This window comes from Macaca nemestrina, chromosome 2, assembly GCF_043159975.1.
Source record: "Macaca nemestrina isolate mMacNem1 chromosome 2, mMacNem.hap1, whole genome shotgun sequence".
In the NCBI taxonomy this organism is placed as follows: Eukaryota; Metazoa; Chordata; class Mammalia; order Primates; family Cercopithecidae; genus Macaca; species Macaca nemestrina.
The window spans coordinates 102794610-102816443 of record NC_092126.1 but is presented as its reverse complement, the minus strand read 5'-3'; the positions used below and the strand labels follow the sequence as shown (position 1 = coordinate 102816443).

At 46.9% G+C, this 21834-nt stretch overlaps 1 protein-coding gene across 1 annotated transcript in view; it reads left to right on the top strand.

Moving 5' to 3' along the window:
• LOC139361439 (uncharacterized) overlaps positions 1-21834 on the top strand; it is a 50472-nt gene that overhangs the window by 24489 nt on the left and 4149 nt on the right. Inside the window, exon 3 of the mRNA XM_071090045.1 lies at positions 20910-21090. Coding sequence (XP_070946146.1) covers positions 20910-21090 — 181 coding nt within the window. The remainder of the gene's footprint in view (positions 1-20909; positions 21091-21834) is intronic.

Here is a 21834-nt window from a genome sequence, read left to right as displayed (position 1 = left end):
GATACTTATGTAAACAGTATGCGATATCTTAGGTAGGAATCAGAATTTTAAGGTAAGAATACTTAGAGTTATATATTTTTCAAGCTTTCAAAGTGGACATTTTACATGTCTATTATATAACTGTAATTAAATTTTCAAAAAGACAATACCTGTCTCATATGGGTGATGCTCTAGCATTTTTTGTTTGTTTGTTTGTTTGTTTTTTGGAGACAGCGTCTCACTTTCTCCCAGGCTGGAATGTAGTGGTGCAATCATGGCTCACTACAGCCTCAACCTCATAGGCTCGAGAGATCCTCCCACCTCAGCCTCCCAAGTAGCTGGGACCACAGGTGTACAACACCATGCCCAGCTAATGTTTAAAATTTTTTGCAGAGACAGGGCCTCCCTCTGTTGCTCAGGCTGATCTGGAATACCTGGGTTTAAGTGATTCTCCTGCTTCATCCTCCCAAAGTGTTGTGATTAGTCATGTGCCACTGCCTGGCCCCATATAAGTGGGATGATGACTTTAGCCTAGGAGTTCCACACCAGCCTGGGTAACATGGCTCAAGACCCTGTCTCTACAAGAACTAAAAAAATTTACTGGTCTTGGTAGCACCTGCCTGTGGTCCCAGCTACTCCAGGAGGCTGAGACAGGAGGATAACTTGAGCCCAGGAGTCAAAGCTGCAGTGAGCTCTGTTCTTGTCATTGCATTCCAGCCTGGGTGACAGAGTGAGACCTTGTCTCTTAAAAAAAGTTACTGGCTACCTGATTATTCATAGGAAAAAAACCTGAACTCTGATCTAAACCTCATACCTCGTACAAAAATTAACTCAGAATGGATCATGGACTAAAATGTACAGTGCAAAATAAAGATGAAAAGAGGAGTTAGAGACTGGGATAAACTATTTGCAAACCACATGTCTGATAAAGGACTCATATCTATAATACATAAAGAACTATCAAAATTCAACAGTGAAACCAAATCATCTACTTTGAAAATGAATAAAAGACCTGAAGAGACATTTCAGATAACATATAAGCACAGGAAAAGATGTTCAACATCATGAGCCATCAGAAAAATGCACACTAAAGCCACATCACTATACACCTATCAGAATGCCTAAAATAAAAAGTAGTAACAAGACCAGTACTGGTGAGGATGCAAGGAAATGGGATCACTCACACTTGGCTGGTGGGAATGGAAGATGGTACAGCCATTCTGGAAAACAGCTGACAGTTTCTGAAAAAACTAAATGTGCAATTGCCATAGGATGTAGCACTCACATTCATGGGCAGTTATCCCAGAGAAATGAAGACTTATGTTCACACAAAAGCCCTTATGTATCTGTTCATAGCAGCATTATTTATAAAGGCTAGAACCTGGAAACAGCCCGGAGACTGTTCAGCAGGTGAATGGTTAAACAAACTGGTGCACCCAGGCCCCAGATACCACTCTGCAGTAGTTAATGACATCGTTGTTCATCAGTCTTTCAAACTAGAAACCACTATCATGCTTAATCCCCTTTTTTCCATCCTGGGTCTGAGTGGACTTCATTTTGCATTTCTTTCCAATGCATTTTCCCTCTGTCCTTTCTGGTTGCGCCTCATGCCTCATTTGAACTATTGTAAGAGCCACCAAACTGTTACTCTGCCTCATCATGGAATCCTTTCTACAATTCATGCCCCGCATTGTCATTGGAACAATCTTTCCAAAACATGAACAAACTAACTTAAAAGAAATATCCCAGGTAGCCTTCCAAATAAGTATAAACTTTCTGTTAGAAGTTTTAGTTCTTGTCTATAGGGAACCCCAGGACTCTAGAGAGACGGATTTGCTGTCTGCATTTTAAGATCAGGCAGAAATCCCTGGAGGGGCCCATGTGGAATAGTGGCACAAATACTGGTTGTAGAATCAGAAGCCCTCATATCCTGGTTCTAACACTAGATGTTCTTGGGAAAGTTTTGGTTTCATAACCTCAGAAACTCCATTTCTTAAGAAATGGAGATGAGGAAGCATACTGAAGGGATCACACAAGGCTGCTGGGAGGAGCGGATGAGGGGCATGGTGAAAATGCTGTGTAATCCGTGAAGCACGTCGTATGTGTGAGAAGTGGAGCTGTGTGAATAGCGGTTCTGGAATCATTGTATGAAAATGATGGAAAGCACATTCATAGTTCTGCCTGATGATACCACTGGGTGCCTGTGTTGTACATGCCTGCAACATGGGTGAGGCCCGGGTCAGTACGGCTCGCAGTTTGGTTTTCATGCAGTTAGAAAGGCCCGAGAGGACCCTTCCCCCCTCCAGCTGTAGGAAGGTGGTGGCTGTCTCCTGCCTATATTTGGTGGGATTGTCTGTGGCTCCTTAGGGACAGGAATGCAGGGAGTGGGGGAAGAAAGCCGGCCTGACTGCTCGCTAATCAGCCTTCCCCCAGGGAGGAGTGGAGGGGTCATTTCGTGGTAACTTGCCAAGTGTTTCTTAACCCATCTGCTCTTAGAAATGACCAGCATGACAAGTAAAAGACCCGTTAGAGACAGATGGGCTGTGTGTCCCTTGCGTTTATGGCTTTGTGGCCTCAGAGCTTCCAGAACTCGATAGCTTTCTGGGGAATGCTGGGTCAGCCAAGGGGCTGAAAATAGTGAGAGGAAGAAAATTCCCCCTTGCTGCTCTGGTCTGGGAGTGATTACTGAGGAGAGCAGCATGGAGAGCCCAGCCGTGGGGTCCCTCTCAAGCACACCCTCACCGCAGTGGGAATGCGGGTCTCAACCTCCCTAGGCCTCTGTGATTTTCGTCTGTCACATACTCACCTCCAGCAGGGATGTCTATGGTGATGAGATGAGGGAGCATCAGAGCAGATGTGGCACTTAGTAGGCTTGCGGTGAGTGGACGCTGGCGTCAGTGGAACAGGAGACTGGGCGCTGCGTGTGGACGCACTCACGTGCTGGTGGCATGGGTGGACAGAGGAGAGAGGGACACTCTGCCATTCTCCTTTTGGTCTGTCACCCCCGCTGTTTTGAACAGAATCCGTGAGTGTATTCTGTTGCCCCAGTCAACTTGGTAGGCTGATTGCTCAATTTTCTGCTTCCACATTTGATTTCTTATGAATGGGAAAAGGAATACTTCAGTTACTTTTCTGGTTGATGGCATATATTCCTTGATATCACCTTAATGCTTTTTAATTTCTATGTATTTTGGATGCTGGAGCTTGCCTGACATCTGTGTTTTTATGCCTCACCCTCTCGCGTAACTGTTGGCCACACCAGGACCAGAGAGAAGTGACCAGACTGATTGGTAGCAGGGCTAGGACTGGAATTCCCCAGCCTTTTGGCACCCAGCAGGCTCTGTTTTCTGTGTTGCACTGCTCTTCCCTATTTCGACCCCTGTTAGGACAGTGGATGTGAAATGTAGCTGGGCGCTTTTGGGGGTGTGCTAGGAGTGTGGCAGATGCCTCAGACTGGCATTTTCCCCTGATTCTGAATTCTCATGGCTCAGAGTCAGTCTCTAGGCTACGGACCGGGAAGATACAGGAAGTTGTTTTGTGTGGCAAACTTTGCCTGGGCATTTTTTTCACCCGGCAATTTATTTGGTTTGGACTGGAATAAATTTCTGATATTGGTTTCTTTGCCAATATTATTAGGGAGTCAAGCCTGACTTGTTAACTTAGCCCAATTCATAGTGCTTAGAATCTCAGTGAGTGTGTGTTGAACTGAGCGGAAGTGTGAGAGCATCTTGGACAGTGGTTTGCAAACCTAGCTGCATCTGGGGGACTGAAAAAAGCATGCGTGCTTACTCCAGACCAGTTGAAATAGAATCTGCAGGAATGGAGCCTGGGCAGCTATAGTGCTGTTAAAAACTGATATACCATAAAAGTTGAGATCCACTGATCCACAGTGAATTGGAGTCCTGGATCATAGACATGCCTTATGCTTTCACCAGCTTAGAATGGTTCTTGTGCTTTAGAACTGTGAAAAAAAGTCTTATGCAAACAAATGTAGAAATAGCGTAAATGCCACCTCCTGTTACTACCTGCCATGAAGTATATTTACCAGTTATTCACTCTATTCTGATCTCTACCCTTTCCACCTTTTCTTCATGGAACAATGATTTGACAGTTGGTTATACAGAACCAGAGTAAGTGTAGTTTGATTGGTGGGAAACAATTTTGGGTATGAAGTACTCTTTAGGCATTTATTAAACTCTTGTTTGTACCACCGCTGTGCTGGACAGTTTATAAATATTACTTCTTTAAGCAAGGCCTATGGAGTCAGGCTGCCTGGGTCTTGCTAACTAGCTGTGTCATCTGGGGCAAGTTTTTAAGCTTATATAAACCTGACTTTCAGCTATGAAATGGGATGACAAGGAGTCATTATCATCTCACAGGATTGTGCAAATGTGTGTGTAAAGTGCTTAGTTTGGTGCCTAACACATAGTAACTAAGTAAAGTTATTATTACACCATCATCATCATATTTAAATGTAAATATTAAGAGCTAATAAATTTGTAAAGGTAGCATATACCCTTACCCCTTGAACCAAAGACTAGTTTAGTTTTAAGTGGTTGGGTTAATTTATCACTTAAATATTAGCCTCTTGAATACCTTGAATTTCAATTGAACATAGCCAGAGGATTTCATAATTGGACTGTTGCCTCTGGAAGTTGGAGCTTTGTTTGGTTGGTTGGTTTCACTTCCTACACTAAGCATGTGGCTGTGTGCACCTTTATGGTGACTTCCGGTACTGGGGAGTCAAAGCTTCATTCGCTTCTTTGGAGGAGATGATCTTATGCCATATGAAGCACTCAGACTTCGTTAACTATGTACCATCCAGACAAGACCAGGTGCTTCCCATGGCAGCCTGTCCTTTTCTTAGCTCTCTCATCAATCTAGCCTGTTCCTTCTATTCCTCTTTATATTAGAACTCCTCTTTGAACAAGGAATGTTGTTTTGTCACTGCTAGGTCCCCAGCAATTAGTAATGCCTAGCACATACTAGGTGCCTCCTGAATGTTAATAGGTGATAATCTAGCAGAACACAAGATAAATCCGCAGGTTGAGATTTAAGCTGTGTGGTATGAACGCTGCATTGGCAAACTTATTGAATCAATTTTGTTAATACAAGTTAAACATGTCTTAGTAACTGACTTAGTTCAGTAATCATTTACTGAGTGTCTTCTAGGCCAGACATTGGGGACAGAAAGGTAATAATATATGATCCCTGCCTCATGCACAGGAAGTCTAGTGTGATGGACAGACATGTGCCAATGGCTGCCATGGAATATGGTGAGTATTGATAAAGGGGCACCCTGTGTGCCCTTGGAGCATAGAGCAGGGCTTGTGTTCTGGGAACATGGGCTCGATGTGAAAACACAATTTAAATTAATTTTCTTTTTTCTTTTTTTTTTTTTTGAGACAGAGTCTTGCTTTGTCATCCAGGCTAGAGTACAGTGGTGTGATCTCGGCTCACTGCAACGTGCTCCCCCCAGGTTCAAGCGATTCTCCTGCTTCAGCCCCCCGAGTAGCTGGGATAACAGGTGTGCGCCACCATGCCTGGCTAATTTTTGCATTTTTAGTAGAGATGGAGTTTCACCATGCTAGCTGTGCTGGTTTTGAACTCCTGACATCAGGTGATCCTCCCGTCTCGGCCTTCCAAAGTTCTGGGATTATAGGCATGTATGTGTTCATCCTTTTAAATATCTGCGGGTAGCACTTAACTTTAAATGGGTACTAATTAAACTATTGAATGACTTTAGTATGGATTGAATGACTTTGCTCGGTCCTCATTTTTAATTTCCTTCATTAGAGGAAAAAAAAAAATGCAGGTTGAATATCCCTCATCCAAACTGCTTGGAACCAGAAGTGTCTCAGATTTTTTTTGCATTTTTGGATTTTTGAATATTTGTATTATACTTGCTGGTTGAGCATCCTGAATTCAAAAATCCAGAATCTGAGCTGCTCCAATGAACATTTCTTTGAGCGTCACGTCGGCACTCAAAATCCACACTTGTGGATTTCGGTGTTTCTGGTTAGGGAGACTCATCCTATATGGGTGCTGGATTGTCGCAGGAGTTCTGGACCAGAGGTTAAGTGACTAGGCTTTGGTATCCGCTTTGTTCCTAACCAGGCTGTTTTCTTCCATAAGCTCAGCTTTAGATCCCCGGTTGTCAAAGAAGGGGATGGGCCATCTGATGTTTAAGGCCTCTGTTAGTTCTGACTTGGAGACACCTGGCTTCAGTTCATCTTCCTTAGGAGTGGACAAAGAATATGGGAATTTTGAAATTGTTAGTCAACATCTACAGGGTCGTTGCAGCCTGGTTTTAGGTAAAGGTCATCTTTAGTGAGCCCAGGGAGAAGCACTGGTTTAGCTGTCAGCTGAGAGGGGTAAGCGGTCCTATTAATTTTTCTCTGTGTTAGTGAAAGCATTGTTAAGGGTCACAGCATTAGTGGAGCTGGCTGGAAAGAGGAGGGGAACTCACTGTTACAGGTTATATTGAATGTCTTTTCAGTCACTAAATGCTTTTTATGATATGTTTTTCAGGATTTCAGTGTTGTATGATTTCTCTGTATTAAGCACAGGAAATTTAACATCAGCAAAAAAGAATGCTCTTTATTTTTTCTTCTTTGAGGTGGAGTTTCGCTCTTGTCCCTCAGGCTGGAGTGCAGTGGCGTGATCTCAGCTCACTGCAACCTCGGCCTCCTGAGTTCAAGCAATTTTCCTGCCTCAGCCTCCCGAGTAGCTGGGATTACAGGTGCTCGCCAGCATGCCCCGGCTAATTTTTGTATTTTTAGTACAGACGGGGCTTCACCATATTGGCCAGGCTGTTCTTGAACTTCTGACCTCAGGTGATCCTCCTGCCTCGGCTTCCCAAATTGTTGGGATTACAGGCATGAGCCACCACGCCTGGCCTTGAATGTTCTTTCTATGGGAATCTACAAAAGCCAGCTTTTGAGCCTAGTAGCAGAAAACCTCTTCTTCATTGTTTAGCTGTGCTGTGAGCTTGGAGGGCTTCAAGCCCAGCTGAAAAAGCTGTAGTATTTTATGTCAGTGGCTGTCTTGGAGAACTTAATGAGCACTGGGCTGGAGTGATACTGTCAGAGTTCCTGAGCTGTTTGAGGCTCTCAAAGCCTAGATACTGGGGTTGCCCAAATACATCAGCTGGACTCACTATTTCTCTCGGGAGTCGGGGGGTGGAAAATGCTGTGGTCTTAACTCTGCTCTTAATTTTACAGTGCTGTTATTAATGGTAAGAATGATTTCATACGTTTGTATTTTGCTTCGTAATTCACAGAGAATTTAAAAATCCATTATCTGATTTTATTCCCTCAGCAGTTCTGTGAAAAAGGCAGAGCAGTTTTCCTATCTTCTGTTTTCCCGTGATTCTCTTGTGGCTCACAGAAGCTAAGAGCCTTCACCAAGGTCATAGGGTGAATGAGTTGCAGAGCTGGGAGTAGAGGCTCAGGCTTCTAGTGACCCTGTTTCTTCCTCGATAGCTCGCTCTGGTGGCGCTATGCTCAGGTAACTGCGCATGCTCAGTTTGATCTTTTGTAAATCCCTGCCCCATTTTGGGGGAGGTTCTTGGGAGGCTTCTATTCATTTTGGAGCATTTAAGTATCTTGTCCTCTCTCCCTCCTCCCAGATGCATGGGCATTTCTGCAGGCCCCCAGGCTGGCCCTTGTGCGTGGGAGTGTCTCCTGCCTCCACGTTGCTTGCATGCCCCCTTCTGAAGGTGCTCTTCCCCGCATGGAGCCCCCTCGTGCCTGCCTCCACACTGCAGGCTGTTCGGTAAATGTTACTGACTCAGCATCGTTGTTTTCTAGAAATGGGACGGGGTATGGAGGCCAAGTTCTTTTCTGTTTGAAGGCTGCGATGGTATCGTCTTGCCTTCCCCGTGTGTGCTCCTTGAGGGTGTCGCTGTGCTGCCGTCATCTGTGTTCCCTAGGGTGCCTCCCTTGGAGTCCCGGCCGTAGCAGACATGCAGTCAGTGCTCATGGCCTAAATAAGAGGAAGGCCAACGGAGCCATTAAATCTGGAAAATGACAAGTGAGGGAAAGGAATTATTATTGAAGGCATGTGAAAAAGAAATCTTTTTAGAAAAGTTGACCTGTTTCTTAGCTGGAGCTGAATTTCAGCTCAGAAAAGCAGCTGTGTGCCCAGAGGGCTTTGGGATTTCAGTTTGGACAGATGAATTTAATTTGTTGTTATATTATCCTTTTGTGGCTTTATTAGACCTTTCTCCCAAATGGAATCGATTTTTCTATAAAAGTCTCACTTCCTTTTTGAGAAGTGTAACACTAATTGTATGGGATGGTCTCCCAAAAGATTACCTGCCAGGAACCAAACACACTGCCTCAGACTCACGGCCCCTGGTTTCTGCCTGTGCAGCTGCAGGGGAGAGACGCACGCTCGAACTGAAATCAAGACGCATGTCTGCATCTTCTCTTTCTTTACTGCTGTTTCGTCTCTGAGCTGGCCTGCCTTCAACGTCTAGGAGCTTGGTGGGTGTAGACACATTACGGTATGGAGGGAGGGATATGGTGTTGCAACATCCAGGAGACTCACTGAAGTCTCTGTTCTCTTCCTGCTCACTGCTCTGACTTTGTACAAGTCGCATTTGTAGGGCTGTGCACAGTGGTTTACACCTGTAATCCCAGCACTTTGGGAGGCCGACCTGGGAGGATCTCTTGAGCCCAGAGTTCGGAACCAGTCTGGGCAACATGGTGAAACCCCATCCCTACAAAAAATAAAAATTAAAAAATTAGCCAGGTGTGGTGGCTCATGCCTGTAATCCCAGCTACTGGAGAGGCTGAGGTGCGAGAATCACTTGAGTCCGGGAAGTTGAGGCTGCAGTGAAACATCATCACGCCACTGCACTCGTCTGGTCAGAGCAAGACCCTGTCTCAAAAAAAAAAAAGACAAACAAACAAACAGAAACCCATTTGTAATAGTGGCAGTAGTTAACTTTTGAAAGTTTGGAGAAAAGTTCCTAAATAACCTGTGACCATGGACAACTTATTTAGCCTTTCTGTGACTCAGTTTCCTCATCTATGAAAAATGAGAGAATATGGTACTGATCTTACCGGATTTCAATGAGAACTAAACGAGATCAAACTCAGAGCCTGGCACCTCGTGAGTGCACACTCAATGTTATTATTTCAACATTTTAGAGGAAAAAGAATGCTAATGGGTCATTATGGCTAAACATAGTCTATCACTGGCGTTACTCATGGTATTGGAAGGAACTTGAATTCCATATAGATAGTGTGATGGAGAAAGTATTTTGGGCATTGGCAGCATTTATTCAAAGAACAAAGGACGTGTCTGTCCTGTGTGGAGAGCTGTTTCCGCTTGTTTCTTTAAATGCTATGGGAAAAGCAGTCGGCCCTGTGCTCTCTGCCGGACAGCTTCAGTCTCCATGTATTGATTTGGCCAATTGTCGCTCGCTGTCATCATGGCAGCAGCAGTTGAAGGGACAGCTTGTCTTGATTTGCATTTTTGTGTGTTTGTGCCATTTATAGACAATTAAGACATGGAAGCCTGTTTATGGCAAGCTGGCAAATTCAGCAAAACATGGAAAAACCTGTTAGCACAGCTTGCACGTGTGCAGGCACAGAGCAGCCAAATAAACACACACGTTTTCCTGTACTTTAAAAACCCTCTGAAAAAAAAAAAAAAAAAAAAAGACATTAAACCATTGCCCAGATGGCTTATAGAGCTAGAGCTTTCTCCTTGAAGTACATGAGTATGTTATGCCCAGACCATTTATTCCCCGAAGAAGACCACCAGAGTCCAGAGTCAAAGCTAAGCAGCAAGGATCTTTATTACAGGTTCGAACCTGGAACTCTCCCTCGCTCGTGAAACGAGACGGGCAGGAGAGCTCCCCCACTCAGCTCCGAACAATGTTATATAGTCTAAGAAAAGTGGGCATAGAGTTATTATACAAATCAGATATATGATTGGCTAGTGTTTGAACAAGGCGATTTGGCTAACTATGATTGGTTCCTGCCATTTCTGATATTTTGGTTCAAACTTTGAGGCGGGAGAGCAGGTTTATGGCAGCAAGAGTTTATCTTACTTAAACACGTCTTGTGACCTTGCCTCAGAACTTACAAAATCTCTGGTATGTGCAAAACAAAATCTCTGGTACGTGCAGAAAACCAGGTACTCACAGAACTTACGAAATCTCTGGTATGTGCAAAGATTAGAGAGCAGAACAAGGGTGTAGCGGGTGGGGGGCGGGTACACATCTATCTTTGTGTCCTTTCAAGTATGGCTGTCAGACATCTGAAACCCAAAGCCATCTTAAAACATCACCATCATTTTGATGCTACCCCTACCCACCGTTTTTTTCCATTTGTAAGGTACAAGGATCCAGGAAGGAAAGTATCAGCTTACAAAGGCTTTTGTTACAATTAATCGTTCACATTCTTTCTTTTGGTATCTTATTCTCTGTTTACATTTTATTTTTATTTTTACTGTTTTTGAGACAGAGTCTTGCTCTGTCACCCAGGCTGGAGTGCAGTGGCGCGACCTCGGCTCACTCCAACCTCTGCCTCCCAGGTTCAAGTGATTCTTGTGCCTCAGCTTCCTGAGTAACTGGGATTACAGGTGTGTGCCACCACCTCCAGCTAATTTTTATGTTTTTAGTAGAGACAGAGTTTTGCCGTATTGGTCAGGCTGATCTTGAACTCCTGAACTCAGATGATCTGCCTGCGTCAGTCTCCCAAAGAGCTGAGATTACAGGTGTGAGCCACCGTGCCAGGCCGCTGTTTCCATTTTGTAACGCTGGCATCACCCCAGTGTAGGGTGGCTAGGGGTATTCTTCTTTCCTGTTTCCTGGTGTATTTTCCTCTACAGCATTGATCACTCTTTAACATACTTTTTGGTTGTCTGTCTCTACCTACAAAAATATATATGTTCCTTGTTATATCACCAGTGCCTGGCACGTAGTCAGTCGATATTTGTTGAATGAATGAATGAATGAATGAATGGGCTAAAAGAACCTTCTTCTTCTTTCTTCTGTCACTTCACACCAAATGCTTTTGGAAAATGCTATGTGAACAGGGATCATAAGCAGGAGAGGTTACACACATTGCTGTTGGATAGCCCATCATCCTCAGATACTTGTCTGGAAGGAGGTGGAGTACTTGAGTAGAAATGATACAAGATAACTTCTTCAGGGAATCAGCCAAGTGTCACAGCTTTTCACATAGGCGTGTGATATTTGCGTATGTGTGTATGAAGAGCTGTCGTGGCCTAGAATCACGGGCCTTTAGATCCCTTGTTCAGATAGAAAAGTAAAGGCCGAGGCCCAGGAATGCTGCAGGACACCGAGGTAGAGTCCCTGTCTGCCCTTCTCAGTGCCCAGTCACTTCTCACTGCACTCCCCTCTTTACTGCTAAAGCCACTTTCCCTGACTCTGAATGTGTAACCACGAGGGAGAAAAATGTACTCCAGGCTCACAGTTTGTGGAGAAAAAGCCCAGCAACTGAAAATCATGTTAACGAAGTTTGTACCTAGAAAAAGTGGCCATTTCTATAGTGTCTTTTAATTTCCCTGTTTCTCATACATTTTATAAACAAGACAGTAGAAGGAGATTTGGGAACAGCAACTTTAGAACAAGGGGGAAAAAAATCAAACCTAGAACATTCCAGTTTCTGTTTTCTTCTCAGTTTAGGGCTGAGGCACTTTAGCTTCCTGTCTAAGGGACCACTCAAATCTGATTAGAAGCCATTGTGGGCTGGTAATTATCCGTAATTTTAGGAAGACAGATGCAGCACCAACTCTGTTCTCTAATAGCAGGCTTATTAATTTTATATTTGCATGGCAGGAGAAGCAGATGGCAAGGTGGGATAAGCGTCCAGATGCTTGGTCGTTGATAGCTTTTTACTTCTACGTATCACATGGGGATTCCCGGGAGGCCTGCTGAGAACTGATGATTATCTGTCCCTTAACCAGCTGGGTTCTTTTTCATCCTGAGCTCAGAAAGATTGCTCCTACTGCAGCCAGGGAAGACAGGTGGTTGACTGGTTAGAAATCATGGCAGGTTATTTTCTCCACCTGCAGTTCCCAGTTGGCAAGCAGAGCTATCAAAAAGTTGTCTTCTTTATTGTATTTCAAATCTGGGTGTTTAAAAAATTGTGTAAGCAAATTAAGCATTTATTTAATGGTAGTTGTGTGTGTTCTTGATGCGAATGAGAGGTGCGTTCCCTTGTAAAATCCCTGGGACACTGTAGGAGGACGTGAGCCTTAGAACTGAAGTTGGTTTTCTAGATAATCATGTAGACCTGATGCTGAGCACCAGACAAAGATGTTGATTGAAGCGATTTAAAAAAATTTTCTGAATTCAGATTTTACACCAATATTTAGAAAATCAGCAAAGGAACTTGGAGGAATGTTCTCAGGCATCCAGTTCAGCCCCCTACCCACATTGTCATAAAATCCGAGTGTGTGTACAGGGAGGCGCATTCCTTTCTGTTCTCATCACAGATCCTTCCCTGGCTCTGCACCTGCCTGTCATGTATGTCCGTGTGAAGAGACCACCAAACAGGCTTTGTGTGAGCAATAAAGCTTTTTAATCACCTGGGTGCAGGCGGGCTGAGTCCTAAAGAGAGTCAGTGGAGGGAGATAAGGGTGGGGCCGTTTTATAGGATTTGGGTAGGTAAAGGAAAATTACAGTCAAAGGGGGGTTGTTCTCTGGTGGGCAGGAGTGGGGGTCACAAGGTGCTCAGTGTGGGAGCTTTTTGAGCCAGGATGAGCCAGGAAAAGGAATTTCACAAGATAATATCATCACTTAAGGCAAGAACCGGCCATTTTCACTTCTTTTGTGGTGGAATGTCATCAGTTAAGGCGGGACAGGGCATTTGCACTTCTTTTGTGATTCTTCAGTTACTTCAGGCCTTCTGGGCATATATGTGCAAGTCACAGGGGATGCGATGGCTTGGCTTGGGCTCAGAAGCCTGACATTGCCCTCTTCCCTACCTTCCCTACCTTTTCCCTCCTGTGCGGTTCTCTCACAAAGTGAATGGCCTCAGCCACAGCTTCTCTGCAGCTGCATCAGACTGTGGCGACAGGAGTGATGGCTGCTGCAGGGCCTGCTGTCCCCACGGAGCCCAGTCTTGCTTGCCGCTACAACCTGGTCACCATTTTGCCCCGAAAGTATGTAATTCGACAGAATGTGAGCCCACATGCTGGGGATGGAGGTGTGTTTATCACGGTGCTCTGCATATTTTAATCTTGGGTGGAAAGTATGGAAAAGTATGTGATACCTGTGGTTTGATGTCAGAAGGACGTTGTGAACTTGATGTGGACTGAGGATGTTAAGGTGCAACAGGCACCCCGGCTTCATTAAATGAGACTTCCCCATCTCCCTGCCAGGCACGCACAGGTGTATGGCCACGCCTTATGTGTTATCCTTATCTAGAATGTGTCTTGTTGTCATGCTTAAAATTATATGATGATATTCTGCCTCATAGAGTAGGTCCCAAACCGCATTCAACACAGAAATGTACTCTTGCTATTATACATAGAAAGTGCTTTCATATACCAAGTGGGAGAGCAGTCCTAAAATCTGGGCTGGAATCGCAGAAGGAAGGCATTGGAAAGCAACAGATTCCCTAATCCGAAGCTGATTTTTGATGAACCTAGAAACAGGACCAAGAGAAGTGAATTTGCCTAAGGCCCTGACAGTGTCTCACGGTAGCATCTGAACCTAGCAGTTTCTTGACCTATTTCTTTAAATGATTAGTCATGCTTCCTCTGATTCCTATATAAACATTCATTTATATAATGTTCATTCTTCATTCATTCTTTTATATTCATTTATATAATGTTCCTCATTCATTCTTTTGTTTCAGTGAATTATTGCAGTGCTACCACGAAACAGTATTTGAGTCAAAATGTGGCAGTGTTGATCCCTTTCCAAGGATTTTAGTTGCACAGTTTTTCAAAGTTGTGCTAGCAGTTTCTTGTTGGTTGCAAGGTGTCCTTTCAGGAGCCAATTGTGTGGTGTATTTATGTTGATTGTTGGAGGTAGTTTGGTTAGAACCTACTTCGAGTGGCTGGCGTGGGCCTGGGGGACAGTGACAGCTGCCTGCTTCATGGGCAGAGATGAAGTAATTGCTTCCTGGGAAGTACCATCCTCCTGGCCACACTCTCCAGCCCATTTTGTTTGTGTTGGTTTCCTTGGCATCTGCACATTTCTGGCTTCATGTGAGTCTCATTTATTTTAGCGTATGACTTCAGGCTGTGGGGAAGAATGGCCATTTTAGCACAGAGATGCACACAAAGGAACAACTGGCTAAATGTGAGTGAAGACATTCTTAGGGGGGGTTTCATTTCTTTTATTCTGTAACAGGCAGTCTGGGAAGCAGTCTGGACACGTGGCCTGCGCTGTCACAGTTCCTCCTCGCAGGATCGCAGATGTTTGGAGATTGTAGTGATAACTGTTATCATTGAGAATGTCATTCTCGCAGGCTCTAATAAGTCAGGATTTACTCAGTGTTAATTTGTTAAAGACAACAGTATTTCTAGCCAAATCCATGTTAGACATTTCTCCTGGCATTGTTGCTGGGGGTATTCCCGTGGCTTAGTCTTAGGGAAGCACACGCCTTTGAATACTGCTGAAGCTGTGAGTACCCAAAGTGCACCGGAGTACTTTTGCCATATGGGGTGTTAGTCACTGATACACATCTCAGTCAGACCTGATGGATTCTTGACCCCTTCCTTTTTTAATTTTTTAATTTTTAATTTTAATTTTTGTTTTTTAAGAGCACAACCCCTTAGGTGGCCACCATGAATCTCTGGTGTTTTCAGTTGGCTGCAGCCTATTTGCCATCTCTGGTTCAAACATATTCAAAGCCTGATGATGCTTCCCTCTGTTGTTCTTCTGCTGTGTGACCCCCGCACCCACAGGGTTCAAGACTGTCAGAGCTGGGAGCCACCTTCACAACTACCAGGGTTTCCGGAACCTCCTTCTTCTAGCCCTGGGGATGGAAGAGATGTCATCAGAGGTGAAGGCTTATTAGGTTTCCATGCCATTGATAACGAATGAGGAGGTTTTCTTTTATATAAGGGGAGCTTCTTATAACGTGCTTTAGTAGGGTAAAGAAGCTTTTGAGGTTTGCTCTCTCTGGAAAGATAATTTGTGATCCTGCCCTTGCTTTCAACAAAAATATAATTTGCATACCAGTGCATTTTGTATTACTGAGCACTGGCTGACAAATGGTTCTTAACTCGTCATTCACTCAGCCACTGTTTCTTGAATGGCATATGTGTGCCAGCTGTAGTAGGAACTTGCTAGGCTCTAGGACTAACCCTTATGAAACGGGGGTCCTGGGGGAAACAAATGCATATAAATATAAACGTTTGAGGGGATATCAGAGGGGGTGCCTATAGGTGCAAAACTTCGTTCATTCTTTGCCCCATCTAGGAGGTTTTGTGTCTTAGCAGCATGTTCCATAGCAACACATCCCTCTATCAAAATGTTCATCATATTATTTTGAAATTCTCTGCTTAGGTATGTGTTTTTCCGACTAAGTTTAGAACTGGTTAAGGACAGGCTATGGGGTATGTATTATATATATCTACACACACACATATATTTATATATATACACATTACCATTGTAAATTTACAATATATTTATATATATATACACATATATATTTCTCCCTTTCTGTATATACACACACACCACACACATATATGTACACACACACATATATATGAAATTCTACTGCCAAGCACAGAAAGTCAAAACTAGTCAAGGGTTCTTTTAGTGTTCATGAAAAAATAGATGTGCTTAGTTGAGAGCATCCTTCAGTTGCCAGGGGAAAGACAGGATGGATTCACAAAGGGAGATAGTGTTTTGTTTTGGTTTTGGTTTTTGTTTTTTCTTTGTTTAACTCTTGAATTCAAAATAATCTAGACTTATGGAAAAGTTGCAAAAATAGTACAGAGAATTCCCATATACTCTTCCCTCAGATTCCCCAAACATTTTACCCCATTTGTACTTTCTCTTTCTCTCTCTGTGGATATAATTTTTTTTTTTTTCTGAAATGTTTGAGAGTGGAAGGTAGAATGCAGGGCAGGGTGAAAGGTGGAAGGAGAGAGGTAGGTTGGGAGGCTTTTTTTTTTTTTTTTTAAACCTTCTGAGATGGAGTTTCGCTCTTGTCACCCAGGCTGGAGTGCAATGGCACGATCTCGGCTCACTGTAACCTCTGCCTTCTGGGTTCAAGTGATTCTCCTGCTTCAGCCTCCCGAATAGCTGGGATTACAGGCACCCACCACCATGCTTGGCTAATTTTTTGTATTTTTAGTAGAGGGGTTTCACCATGTTGGCCAGGCTGGTCTTGAACTCCTGACCTCTGATGATCCACCTGCCTTGGTCTACCAAAGTACTGGGATTACAAGCATGAGCCACTGTGCCTGGCGATTGGGAGGCTTTTGCAGTAACCCAGAGCGCTCTGATGAGGGCTGGACCTGGTTGGAAATGATGAGAAAGGTGAGAAGTGGTTAGGTCTGGCATATAGTTGGAAAGGAGAGTTTAAATGGGTTAGATGACAAGAGAGAGACGTGGCTCTGAAGGCATAGTAGCCCTTGCCCTGCTGGGCCGGATGAGACAGGCAGCCTAGGGCTACTACCGTACCCTGCGGGTGGCTCAGGACCTGGGCCAGCGGAGGAACCAGGCAGTGGTGCTGGCCAACTTCGGGACCCTATGTCTGCACGCGGGTGCCAGCAGGCTGGCCCAGCACCACCTCCTGGAGGCCGTGCGGCTGTTCTCGAGGCTGCCCTGCAGGGAGTGTGGCCGGGACTTCACCCACGTGCTCCTGCAGCTGGGCCACCTCTGCACCCACCAGGGTCCGGCCCAGCAGGGCAAGGGCTACTATGAGTGGGCCCTTCTGGTCGCTGTGGAGATGGGCCTTGTGGAGAGTGAGTGCCCCGTTCCTCCTGTGCGCCTTCCGGGGCCACTCGCGTCAGGGCACACCTGGGGTTTGTGATTCAGAAACAAGTGGTGGTTTTTCTACCATCGAAAGTGCTGAGTCATGGCCAGCAGCAGATGTTGGCAAGCGCCCTGGAGACAGGCGGTTCCCACGCAGGGCCAGGCCCTCTGCCCTACTGGGGCAGCCAGCTCTTCCCACTTTGCCCAGGGACCATGCTGCCTTGAGCACGGAAAGTCCTGCATGCTGGGAATCCCTAGCCATAACCCTGGGATCAAGACAGGCTCTGCTGAGCTGGGACTTGGGGCCCCTCCATGAGCCAGGCCCTGAACGCCGGTTCTTGTGCCCCTGTTATCTGCTTGGTGTGTTGGCAGCCTGCGCACCTGTCATCCCACTTCACAGAGGACATGGGGCGGGTGATTGCCCAAAGCCGCAGAGCAGTTCATGCAAAAGCAGCTCGTTGTGCAGTGTGTGCCAGGCCCCACCCATAAATGGGGCTTGTGGGGTCCTCGGGTGGCAGGGACTGAGCGTGAGAATGTGAGCTTTAGGCCAGAGAAGCCACAAAAGGGTGAGTGGCGTGATGGCGGGGCAGCACTTGGCCCCGGGTTAGGGAAGACTCTTAGTCTGGGACCAGAGGGTTGAGAGGATTTAGTCAAGTAATAGGTGGTGGGGGAGGGGCTGGTGGTGTAGCCTGTGTGAAGGACCAGGGATAAGCTAGTGGGGGTGAGTGAGTGGGGGTGAGTGAGCGGGGATGAGTGAGTGGGGGTGAGTGAGTGGAGGTGTGATGGGGGTGAGAGAGTGGGAGTGTGAGCGGGAATGAGTGGGGTGTGAGCAGGGGTGAGCGAGTGGGGGTGAGTGAGCGGGGATGAAGGGGGTGTGAGCGGCGGTGAGTGAGTGGGGGTGATTGAGTGGGGGTGAGTGAGTGGGGGTGAGTGAGTGGGGGTGAGCGAACGGGAGTGTGAGCGGGGATGAGTGAGTGGTGGTGAGTGAGCGGAGGTGTGATGGGGGTGAGTGAGCAGGGATGAGTGAGTGGGGGTGAGTGAGCAGAGGTGTGATGGGAGTGAGTGAGCAGGAGTGTGAGCTGGGATGAGTGGGGTGCGGTGGTGAGTGAGTGGGGATGAGTGAGCGGGAGTGTGAGTGGAGATGAGTGAGTGGGGGTGAGTGAGTGGAGGTGTGATGGGGGTGAGTGAGCAGGAGTGTGAGCGGGGATGACTGAGTGGGGGTGAGTGAGCGGAGGTGTGATGGGGGTGAGTGAGCGGGAGTGTGAGTGGAGATGAGTGGGGGTGAGTGAGCGGAGGTGTGATGGGGTGAGTGAGCGGGAGTGTGAGTGGAGATGAGTGAGTGGGGGTGAGTGAGCGGAGGTGTGATTGGGGTAAGTGAGCAGAAGTGTGAGCGGGGATAAGTGGGGTGTGAGCGGGGGTGAGTGAGCAGGGCTTATGCAGGGAGGTGCAGAGTTAGGAGTGCGTGGGTTGGGTGCTGGATGGTGAGAAGCTCTTCTGGAGAGCTAAGCAGGGCCTGGGGCCTCAGGCTGTGGCTTGGCCTTTTCCCCAAGAGCACTGGGGAGCCATGGAGTGCTATCCAATAGTCACTGCAGACTGAGCAGTGAATGGACAGTAGGTGGGCAGGGCTGTCCGAAATCTAGGCCGCAGAGGATAGATGAGGAAGTTGAGTCCAGGGAAATGGCCGAGACAAGGGATACTGTTGTGGGTCCCCTCTGCCTTGCAGCGCTTTGTCATGGCATAGTGAGAGCACTCAGAGCTGCCTCCTGTGGCCTGGACCAGAGCCCCAGGGGCTGTGGCCAAATCTGCCCATTTCCCAGCACAGGCCTGGCACCCACTCCTGGCCCTAGGAGGGATGAGATTTTGGGAAGGACCGTGTGAAGGGGCCCCGGTCCCACACATCTGCCCAAGGAGGGTTGGGAGGTTCAGACCCAGGCTTCTTCCCCAGGGGCATTCTTTGACTGGAAGGAGACCCTCCAGGAATCCAGTGCCCCAACCCCCACTGCAGCCTCCCGTGGCTCCTGGCACAATAGCCTGTGGCACCTCCTCCTACGAGGCCCTCCCCAGGGTGCTGGGGGATTCAGACTTGGAAATGCAGGCCAGGGAACGGGGATCATGCTTCCCTATCTCCCCACCCTGCGCTGAACGGTCGAGGAGACCGAGGGCGGGGCTGATACCCCACATGCTTACTTGGGGTCATTTTTGAGTCATTTTTGGTAGTTTGTGTCATTTTAGGAGTTTGGCTGTTGTGTCTAGATGGTCTGATTTGTTGGTGTAGAGTTGTTCGTAGTGTTTTCATGGAATCCTTTTATTTCTGTCAGGTTGGCAATAATGTTTCCTCTTTCATTTCTCATTTTAGAAACTTGGGTTTTTAATTTTTTATTTATTTTTATTAGAGATGGGGTCTCATCATGTTCCCCCAGGCTGGTCTTGAATGCTGGCCTCAGTGATCCTTCCACCTCGGCCTCACAAAGCGCTGGGATGACAGGCGTGAGCCATGGTGCTCAGTCTCTGATTTCAGTCATTTGTGTCCCTCTTTCTCTTCTTGGTCAGTCTGGTGAAAGATTTGTCAATTTTGTTATTATTTTCAAAAAACCCACTTTTGATTCTGTTGATTATCTCTTTTGTTTTTCCATTCTCTGTATTTTTACTTCCCATTTCCACTCTCATGTTTATTATTTTCTTCCTTTTATTTGCTTTGGGTTTAGTTCATTCTTTTTCTAGTTTCTCAAGGTGGAAGGTTAGGTTTTTGATTTGAGATTTTTCTTCTTTCTTTGAATGTAGACATTTACAGTTATAAATTTCCCTTTCAGCACTGCCTTAGCTGCATCTTGGAATTGTTGATACACTGTGCTATTTTTTTTTTTTAAAGACAGAGTTTTGCTCTATTGCCCAGGGTGGGGTGCAGTGGTGCAATCTTGGCTCACTGCAACTTCTACCCAGGTTCAAGCCATTCTCATGCCTCAGCCTCCCGAGTAGCTGGGATTACAGACGTGCACCACCCTACCCGGCTAATTTTTATATTTTATTTTTTTATAGAGACGGGATTTCACCATGTTTCCCAGGCTGTTCTCAAACTCCTGGACTCAAGCGATCCTCCCGCCTCGGCCTCCCACAGTGCTGGGATGACAGGCGTGAGCCACCGCGCTGGCCCGGGCTGTGCATTTGTTTGCATTCTTCTCAAATTAGTTTTCAGTTTCCCTGATGGTCTCTTTGACTCACTGGTTGTTTAGGAGTGTGTAATTTCCACATATTTTTGAATTTCTCACATTTCCTTCACTGTTGATTTCCAGTTTCATGCCAGTACAGCTGAAGAACACCTCTGCTTTGGTCTCAGACCTTCTCCATTCACTGAGGCTCATTTTGTGGCCTGGCACATGGTCTGTCATGGGGAATGTCCCATGGGTGCTCGAGAGGACTGTGTATTCAGCTGTTGTTGGGTGGTGTGTGTAACAGATGTCCATTCGGCGTACCTGGTTTCTTGTGTTAATCTCCAGAATGTTTCTGGCACTAGAAAATCAGAAGCTTTCCACCGCCAGGGCCCAGCTTTGAACCCCGTTCCCCCAACATGATGCCGTATGTGGCAGACATGACGCTTGGCTTTGCTCTCTCAGGGTTCCATCTGCGACAGGGGCTACTTGTGCCCCTGGCCTCATCAGCTCAGGCTGAAGGCGGCCGTGGTCCTGGCCAGAGAGGCTTTGTGAAGCAGAAATAGATGGCCTGGTGCAGGGGCCGAGCCTGGCCAGGACCTCGGCCCTGGGAGTTGTAAAGAAGGCCGGCCTCTACCATGAGCATCTGCACCAAGGTGTGCCCATGTGACTGTGTGTTCGGAATCTGTCCTGAAATGGGTGCATGGCCTGTCTGTGCTCAGTCTCCCCACCTATGGGGCCCAGGCTCACAGAGGTGTGAAAGAGGCAAGCATGGCGCAGGGGCCTCCGAGCCCAGCCAGCCTCGCTTCGATGCTGGGAGACTAACATCTTCCATTTTGTCTTCTGCCCAGGCCAGCTGTGGGCCGTCCAGCGGCTGTGCTACTTCTACGGCACCGTCATGCCCAGCGAGGCCCAGTGTGTCATCTACCATGAGCTCCAGCTCTCCCTGGCCCGCAAGGTGGCCGACAAGGTGCTGGAGGGGCAGCTCCTGGAGACCATCAGTCAGCTCTACCTGTCCCTGGGTACCGAGCGGTAAGGGCTGGCTTTGCGGTGGTGGAGGTGGGGACGGGCAGGGCAGGGAGGGGGGCACAAGAAAGCTGGCCCAGGACCCTAGCAGCCCCTCTCCTTTTGATCATTTGGTTCCTTGGCATCAGATGCTTTGAGCTGGTGGGCCTGGGGTCGTTCCAGGGCTGCTGCTGGCCCGTGAGTCCCAGCTTGAGCCTCCCTTGTTGGGTCAAAGGTCATCTCCACCCCAGCAGAGGCAGTACGTGCACTCTGGGCTGTTCTTCCTACTATGGTGGCTTTTGTCATCTGACCTCTGCCTGCCCTGAATCTTCACTCCTGGCCTTCATCTGTCCCCTTAAATGTGACCACAGCAGCCACCTGTGGCTTCTCTCCCACAGAAGACAGAGCCAGTTGTGTCACCTGCTTCCCTGGGGCAGGGTTTCAAGGTCTCACATCCCATATGTGGCCTACTCGGCTTCCCCCAAGCATCCTGACCTGGTGGGGTAACCATGGCCCTGGCCACCCCACCCACAGGGCCCAGTGACATTGCTGCAGTCACACCCCCTCGAGTGTCGGACTTACTGAGAGAGCAGGGAAGGAGCCAGATTCCATGGGGACCTGGGAGACTGGCTCCACTCTTGGTCTCAGGTTCACAGAAGGAAAATGGGCCAGTGTGCTAGAGCCATGCTTCTCAAAGTGTAGTCCCTGGACCAGCAGAGCAGCATCTATGTCACCTAGGAGCCTGTGGCAAGTGGGAGTTCTAGGGCCTGC